The following is an 8,520-nucleotide window of genomic DNA, read 5'->3' on the forward strand; positions in this document are numbered from 1 at the left end:
ATCAAACTTAAATAAAGGCAGATGAAGGGGGAGGGCAGGGGTTTGAGGGTGCAAGCTTCCAACACTGGACTATGGGAAGAACAGAGTGGCTAGATTTAATTAGCATCCTTGAGGGCTAGTGGGTGGGCCACTAGAAACTTACGGTTAGTGAAGCTGCAGAACACCTAGTGACTCATGATGAACATTTGTAAGTCTTCCATGAACTTGTGGAAGAATGGCGTAGGTGAATGTCATGGCCAGGTTCTTTCCATGCTGGTACAGGGGCCAGAGGTGCTGCCTTGACTGTAGCGTGCATACTTGTGTACACATTATGACAGACATAGCTGCTTTATAACCATGATTGAACCCCAGCTTGTGTTTGCCAATTCTCTGGAAAAGGGCAGGGTATGAATATGTGATGAAGCGTATGAATATGTGATGAAGCCTCTTCTTAGGAGAGTTGCTAGCAGTGTAATGAGTCATCCATCAAAGCTTAATGGGCTGTTACTAAATGTACATTTACACTTAGGTGTTGAGGAGACAGAAGAGAACTGTGACTGTGGCCAAGCTTAAAAGAAACAAGCTCTCCATTATTATTTGGCATCTCCTTTCCTGGGCTGCTTCAACTCCTGAGACTCTACAGCAGCCTTTGTCAACCTGTTGCCCCAGATGATGGGGAATACAACATGCAGCAGCAGCAACAGATAGCATGAGAACTGAGGCATGATTTGATGATGTGAACATGCCTGCACTAATGCAAAGGGTGAAACTGAGATCTTCTGGACTGCAGCTGAGGGATCCCCACCCCCTCCTGCTTGCACACAAGTAAGGGGAAACATGGCGGCTGAGGTCAAGGCAGGGCCAGATTTAGATGAAGAGAGGCCCTAGGCTACACCACTTTTGAGGCCCCTCACCACCCCCACCCTTACAACTAGAAGAAAATGGAATAAATAAATACAGTGGTACCTCTGGTTACATATGCTTCAGGTTACATACGCTTCAGGTTACAGACTCCACTAACCCAGAAATAGTGCTTTAGGTTAAGAACTTTGCTTCAGGATGAGAACAGAAATAGTGCTCCGGCAGTGCGGCAGCAGTAGGAGGCCCCATTAGCTAACGTGGTGCTTCAGGTTAAGAACAGTTTCAGCTTAAGTACGGACCTCCAGAACGAATTAAGTATTTAACCCGAGATACCACTGTATTGAGTGAAGCCAAGGATGATGACGAGTATTTAAAATTCTGCAATTCACAATTTCTCCTTTAAAGGACATAAGATATTGTTAAATACCATGGTGATTTTAAAAAATGTATAAAATTAACACTGACAAACTTTTGCAACAACTGAACTTTGTAAACCTTTTGTGGTGGGCAGGCCCTTGTTTCATATCTAACTTGTTTCATAGTATGTTTACTATGAAGTTGGTCCTATGTGTTCAATGAGGCTTCCTTCCCTGTAAGTGTGCTTTAGGATTAGAGCAACAGTCCAAGATTTACCCATCAATCAACTTCCGTGCAATGCATCTATGGAGCAAAGCCTCAGCTCTCCCCAATGGCTTCTGCTCATTGGTTCCGCTCTATAACGTTTTGTTCTTCTTGCCTCTGGGATTTACCTGAATCAAGGTAGAGAAGGGCTAGGAAACCCATGACCAGAACTTTGTTCATCCTTAGTTTACTTCTTTCAGGCCAAAGAAGGAAGAGAATCTAAGTTAAATGAAAGGAAACAAGGAGAAAAATTGCAAGCTTCCTACACTGGGTGATGGTAGAACAGAGTGGGTGACTCTAACATTGCACCTGGGTCCTGAAGAGTTGATTAGGAGGCAAGTTGGCAGTGAGGGGATAGAACGTCTAGTAGCTTATGGACATTTTCCAAGTCTCTCATGTGCTGGAGGAAGAATTGGTAAATATCTCCTCTTCCTTTGAACCTCCACTGATTATGCACCAAGAAACACAGGTACACATTGCCCTCATCCTCCTTTCACACCCACCACTTTTATCCAAAATGACAGCAAGTAAAAGCAAGCCCCCGCAGATGGTACATTTTGTATCCATGTCCCTCAACGCTCATCTTAAAACACGGTAAATGCATGTTCTGAAATGTGTAACTCATGAGGGCAGATTGTCAAGGGTCCTCCCCAGCCAAGGAACGAACATGGCAGAGAAATTATCTCCTTATTTTCAAAGAAAACACATGACAGTTGCTTCTACAGTTGCTTCACACCAATCTGGTATCTAGGCAGCTATTCTCATGTCTGCACTCTATGGAGCAGTTGCAGCAAAAATGGGGACCACTCCCCCTCCTCATGTTTAAGTATCTTCCCCCAACAGGCTGTGGGCATGGAGGCTGCTTCTGCTATAATAATAAAAATAATAATATTTATACCCCGGCCATCTGGCTGGGTTTTCTTGGCCACTCTGGGTGGCTTACAGCTCATAAATAATTGTAAAACATTAGACATTGAAAATTTCCTGATACAAGGCTAGCTTCCTGGTTCTGGGCTAGCTTCCTGCTTCAATCCTTTCCTGGTTCTGGGAGAAAGTGATATAGGAGAGGGTGGTCTGCCTATTCCTCCTCTTCCCCCATCTCTCAAGTTCCCCCTGCCTCTGATTCTTGCCTCCTGGCTGATACAGGTCTCCAAGAGAGGACAGACCTTACCTGTGTCAGACACCAGACACTGTTCCCCTGATGTACGCTTATCAGCGTCTCATCAGTCCCGAAACAGATGTACCAAGGCACCTAAGAGTGGTTGTGGCACTTAGCCCATAACTCCAACATGAGGCCATGCAAAAGGGCTGCACTCCCCGAGAACCCACATGACCTGTGCGAGAGCACGGCCCCTCCAAACCGGGATGCCCTGATTTAATTGGGACATTTGACGGGTATGTTAGCCATGTGTAGTCTTTGTGGGTACGAATCATTTCCTGTCACGTGATTGTGATCCCTCAAGTGTCAGAGACATGATGCCTCTGAAGACCAGTTGCTGGAAACCACAGGCAAGGAGGGTACTAATGTGTTTGGGTCCTACTTGCCATCTTCCCACAGGCAGCTGGTCAGCCACTGTGAAAGCAGAACATTGGCCTGATCCAGTGGACTCATCTTATGTTCTTGCATTCTTATGAATCAACCTCTGACTCTGCAAACACCCAGAATGGGAACACATCATTGGGCTAATTTAGGGTCACAGCTAGGGATCTACAGAAATCTGTATCATTCCATTTTGCTTCAGCTGTTTCAAATGTTGTTGTTGTTTTGTTGTGCTGTGTATGCAGTAAAGAGGAACCACCCTAGCGTGAAGTTGCCCTTCTTTGCTTGTCCCCATGGCAGTTTGAATTTGCTGGTTAACTTCTCTAATAGGATGGTTTCCCCTGTTTAACTGTTTGTTTCAAAACAGAAAAGCTTTAATAAGAGCTACAGTGGTGCCCCGCAAGACGAATGCCTCGCAAGACGGAAAACTCGCTAGACGAAAGAGTTTTCCATTTCGGAGGTGCTTCGCAAAACGAATTTCCTATGGGCTTGCTTCGCAAGACGACAATGTCTTGCGAGTTCCTGCTGGTTTTTTCCCCTCCCCCCTTTTTCTAAGCCGCTAAGCCGCTTATCAGCTGATCCGATCAGCAGATAAGCCGCTAAAAGCCGCTAATAGCGCTAATCCTTCAATGGGCTTGCTTCGCAAGACGAAAAAACCGCTATACGAAGAGAATCACAGAACGGATTCTTTTTGTCTTGCGAGGCACCACTGTAATTAAAAATGTTGTTGTTGTTGTTCCTATTTATCTGAGTACCCAGATTATTATTATTTGCATTATTAGTATTAGTAATTTTATTAGTATCCCCCCCAAATGAGGCAGTGTGACTTACAAAAATAGTAATACTCTGCATAGTAATATTCTGTATGAAAGTTACCTTTTCTCTTGCAGATTATTATATATTTTTTTACTGTAATGCAATTTATGAAGGCACGCAAAAACTATCAGAACTAAAAAAATAAACATAACAGTTTCTAACAATAGGCAGTAAACCATTCCATTGCCAACCCTCCTAATGGCCATAGTTCATTCTTTTGTAATTTCCAAGTTTGGGCCCTGGAATCTCAGACCTGCAGCCCTACCCAGAAGGGATGTTCCTTTAGATTAGATTTTTGACGAAGCCAGAGAAAAATGGACTTTAAAAGCTTGCTTGTTCTTTGAGGTGGACTTCTCGAGAGCCTAACCTGTGCACACCTGTGCACACTTCTCCACCATTGTAATTTATGACACATGGCACTGTGTCAGCATAATTACTAGCACTGCATACCCTCCAAGTGTCCCGATTTTCCAGGGACAGTCCCAGAATTACAAAAGCCACCCTTGCTTCTGATTTGATCATGGAATGTCCCTATTTCCCCCACCAGTGCTGCTGCTGCTGAGCTCAAGGAGGAGAATGAGCCAGTGATTGTCCTGAGCGATGGCCATAGTGGCAGCTCTGGCTGCGAGGGAGCATACCATTGCCTCTGCATGGCTGCCGCTGCCAACCTCCTCCCTTGGGCAGACCATAGTAGCTGCTGGAGAGCGGGCATGGATGGGGAGAGGCTGTGGCCACTGAGATCCTGCCCTATGTGATACACTGGCTCTGAGGGGCTGGCAGAAGGCAGGGCCACCCTGGGTGGGACGAAAGAGGGAGCAGAGTGGAGCGCAAGGAGTATTTCTTTTCTTTTTTTAATGCTTTAATATTTAATTCCACATCTAATCTTGCCCCATTCTAAAATTTATTTATTGGTGTGTGTGGTTCCCCCCCCCTTTTTTGGAAATCTAATAAATAATAAAATAAAATAAAACAAAATTGAGATGAAGGGATTTTCTCAGGACAGTGGAGGGCATGTGTGCTTTGTGCCCTTCTTCTGATAATAAATGCTCAGCGGGGGCGGAGGGCAAAAATGGGGGGGGGTCAAGGAGGGTCAGTTGTGGGGGAGTGAGAAATGTCCCTATTTTCCTCTGATGAATGTTGGAGAATATGGAACTGCAGCAAAAATAGGTTTGTTGCTTGCAGCAAGTTGGCAACAGAGCGGGTTTTTTTTAAAAAGGAAAGGAAAGCCATAGTCTGTGGACATTAGGGCTCTGCACTAAATTTGGCAGAGGCACAAGCCAAATAAGGCATATTCTGAGGGCTTTGGGTCTACAGATGAAACAGAATGGACTGGCCACAAATGAGATGTGGCAGGTGGAGGACATCAGGTATGAAGCAAAAGCAGGCAGAATGCAAAGCCTGGACATAAGGGAAGTAGGATATTCCTGCCCATGGCTCCTTTGCAATTTGTTTGTCTTGCATGCATGGAAACTGTTCATGAAGCAGCACTGGCCAGAAGCACGTAGGATTAGGTCCTCCAGGATCTGATTCTGCACAATGCTGTGCACTTGCCAAGTTTTTAAACCCTGTAGTTCTGCTTGTTTTGGAGGCCAAGGAGGATGGACTCTGGGGCAGCACAGGGCAACTTGCCCTAATCTGGGGGCCACAGATTGAGGCCACAGGGTGGGTACGAGGTTCCCTGCATGACAGTAGTAGACATCCAGTTGACCTGACTAATCCATCTTCAACAAAGTTTTATTATTCCTTTATTCCTTTATTCCTTTATTATTCCTTGACCCAGATGTTGTGATGGTTGCAACGGTCTGTGTTACAGCACAGCATATATTTTTCCAGTCCGGTTTTCCTATACCTGATGGTTTCACACTTCATAGTACAACCCCGATCCACATTGACAACAGAAAGCCCTGGGAAAGAAAGAGAAAAAGGCATCATGGTTATCTACTATGGCTGCAGCATGGTTACTAACAGGAGTGAACATTTACTGTATTGTCTTCAGTGCCTGTTATGGACCATTTGTTAAAGGCAAAACAAACCCAGGCATCTAATCCTATTGTGCTTATTTGATTTAAACCAGGAATAGGCAAACTCGGCCCTCCAGATGTTTTGGGACTACAATTCCCATCATCTCTGACCACTTGTCCTGTTAGCTAGGGATCATGGGAGTTGTAGCCCCAAAACATCGGGAGGGCTGAGTTTGCCTATGCCTGATTTAAACCAATGTTTTTATTTATGTTGGGTTATATCTACAAGTCCCTTATTTTCCAAGGGCAGTCTTGAATTTACAGAAGCCATCCCGGTTTCTGATTTTATCTGGGAATGTCCCACTTTTCTTTGAAGGTAAAGGGACCCCTGACCATTAGGTCCAGTCGTGGCTGACTCTGGGGTTGTGGCACTCATCTCGCTTTATTGGCTGAGGGAACTGGCATACAGCTTCCGGGTCATGTGGCCGGCATGACTAAGCCGCTTCTCGCGAACCAGAGCAGTGCACAGAAATGCCATTTACCTTCCTGCCAGAGCGGTACCTATTTATCTACTTGCACTTTGACGTGCTTTCGATCTGCTAGGTTGGCAGGAGCAGGGACGAGCAATGGGAGCTCACCCTGTCATGGGGATTCGAACCACCGACCTTCTGATCGGCAAGTCCTAGGCTCTGTGGTTTAACCCACAGCACCACCCGTGTCCCACTTTTCTTTAGAATGTCTCTATTTTCATTGGATAAATGTTGGAGGGTATGGAGTTATGTGACCTCTGAGCCAAGGAGATAAGTAACTATATAACCTTTAGAAGACATCTGAAGGGAGCCCTGTATAGGGAAGTTTTTTTAAATGCTTAATGTTTCATTATGTTAAGACTGGAAAAACTGAAAAACTGAGAGAATCAAAAGGTACAGATTCCTCCATCTCTACAAAGGCAAAGACAGCATCTCTAATCAATCCTACCAGGGTACTCACCTTTAGCAATCAGCTGAGTATAGCAGAATTTATATTGCCCAGCCCTGCAAGTTTTTGCAGCATGGACACATGTGTTATCGGTTTTAACCTTCCGACAGTAATGACACACAAAACTTCCAACAGCTAAGAAGAATAGAAAGGAAGAATATTAAGCAATGGATAAATTGAGATTGGTCCCAAGACAAACAGGCACCACCATTTTTTGGGGGGGTGGTGGAAACAAAGGATGGAGGTGTGAATGACCTATGTAATGAGCATAACAATCATATTCATTAGAGATTTGTGGTATGAATGGAGGAATGAGTGTAGGCCTGTTTTTAGGATGAAGAACACCACTCTAAAATGGAGTCTTGCTAAGAAGTGGGAAGCATTTGGGAATAATCTGTCCCTTCCAACTTTCTTGGCAACTGCATGAAAGATTGGTGCACTCATCCAAAACCAGGATTAGGAAGGGTAGCCAGTGTCGATATCTCCCCATTCACAGAGTCATTGTGCATATTGACCAGCTTCTGTGGGGAAGTTTGACATTAGCAGCCTTTTAGAAATACTGTTTTGTACAGCTAATTTCATCCATTCACTCAAACTTCACATTTCAAGCAATCCTTTTGCTGTATAGATGGTGTCAGGAGCAAGCTCAATCATATCTATTTCATATACTTGATAGTGAATGACACCTAATGTAAATCACATCTCAGTAACAATCCTTCCTCATTAATTTAACAACACTGCTAATTTCATTCATTCCTACTGACACCTTTCTTTTCTGAGACTGCCCTTTGGACTGGTTGGTCAAAAATTTAACTAAGCATTTCCAATGTCTTTCATACTAACAATGCCCACCATATGTTCTAGGACTTACCCATGTCAACGTAGACCAGGGCTAAAAAACCTACTGCAAGAACCTTGTTCATCTTTAGTCCGTTTTTCCAAGAAATGGGGGGTGAGATGCAAAGGGTGACTCAAAGTCAAATAGAAGCACAGGTGTTGTGAAGTCACAACCTTCCTACCTTGCATGATCAGAAGAAGAACACTTTGGGTGGATTTAATTTACTGCCTGAGGGCCAGTGAGATTATTCTTTGAACCTTATTGGCAGTGAGGACTTAGAACAGCTTGGGATTCAGGTGTGTGCCTTAGATCTTCAATGTACATGCAGAAGAATACTGTGTGAAGTGTCATTGCTGGGGCAGTCCATAAAACCCTGCCTTTGTCCAAGGTGCATTGCAAGTAGGGATGGTCATATATATGGATTTTGGATTCTCTTCATTTCTCATTCTTCCAGTTACAGTGGTACCTCGGGTTAAGAACTTAATTCATTCTGGAGGTCCGTTCTTAACCTGAAACTGTTCTTAACCAGAAGCAGCACTTTAGCTAATGGGGGCCTCCCACTGCCGCCGCGCCGCCACTGCACTGCACTGCACAAAATTTCTGTTCTCCTCCTGAAGCAAAATTATTAACCCGAGGTAATATTTCTGGGTTAGCGGAGTCTGTAACCTGAAGCGTATGTAACCTGAAGTGTATGTAACCCTAGGTACCACTGTATTAATTCAGTTTTACACATTTCAGAAATTTGTGGACTGTTACTATTTAAAAAAAAATCCTCATGGAAAACCATCTCTATTTTATCACAAATTTATACTGATAGATATTAAGGCTGTGCATGGAGTCCATGATCTGATTTGAGGGCCTGATCCAGTGTTCCTGATCCTGATCTGACCCAGGACAATCCAAGGACAATTTTAAGCATGCCGTTA

At 44.2% G+C, this 8,520-nt stretch overlaps 1 protein-coding gene across 1 annotated transcript; it reads right to left on the bottom strand.

The window, feature by feature from the left end:
- Positions 1 to 5,421: 5,421 nt before the first annotated feature.
- On the bottom strand, positions 5,422 to 7,721 carry LOC309519383 (short neurotoxin SNTX11-like). The gene is made up of 3 exons (XM_082200199.1): positions 7,628 to 7,721; positions 6,769 to 6,891; positions 5,422 to 5,721 (listed from the first exon to the last, which is right to left on the bottom strand). The coding sequence occupies exons 1-3, from the start codon at positions 7,677 to 7,679 to the stop codon at positions 5,582 to 5,584; spliced, it is 315 nt and encodes a 104-aa protein (XP_082056325.1). The 5' UTR covers positions 7,680 to 7,721; the 3' UTR covers positions 5,422 to 5,581.
- Between the last annotated feature and the right edge of the window lie 799 nt (positions 7,722 to 8,520).

Source organism: Podarcis vaucheri, assembly GCF_965113315.1.
Source record: "Podarcis vaucheri genome assembly, chromosome: 15".
NCBI classification, from domain to species: domain Eukaryota; kingdom Metazoa; phylum Chordata; class Lepidosauria; order Squamata; family Lacertidae; genus Podarcis; species Podarcis vaucheri.

What these genes read in the sequence shown, in the direction of transcription:
- LOC309519383 (XM_082200199.1), bottom strand. Translation starts at nt 7,679, where the DNA reads ATGAACAAGGTTCTTGCAGTAGGTTTTTTAGCCCTGGTCTACGTTGAC. An exon ending in CCTGGTCTACGTTGACATGG is followed by an intron (nt 6,892 to 7,627) that starts GTAAGTCCTAGA and finishes TATTCTTCTTAG; the next exon opens with CTGTTGGAAGTTTTGTGTGT. An exon ending in TACTCAGCTGATTGCTAAAG is followed by an intron (nt 5,722 to 6,768) that starts GTGAGTACCCTG and finishes TTTCTTTCCCAG; the next exon opens with GGCTTTCTGTTGTCAATGTG.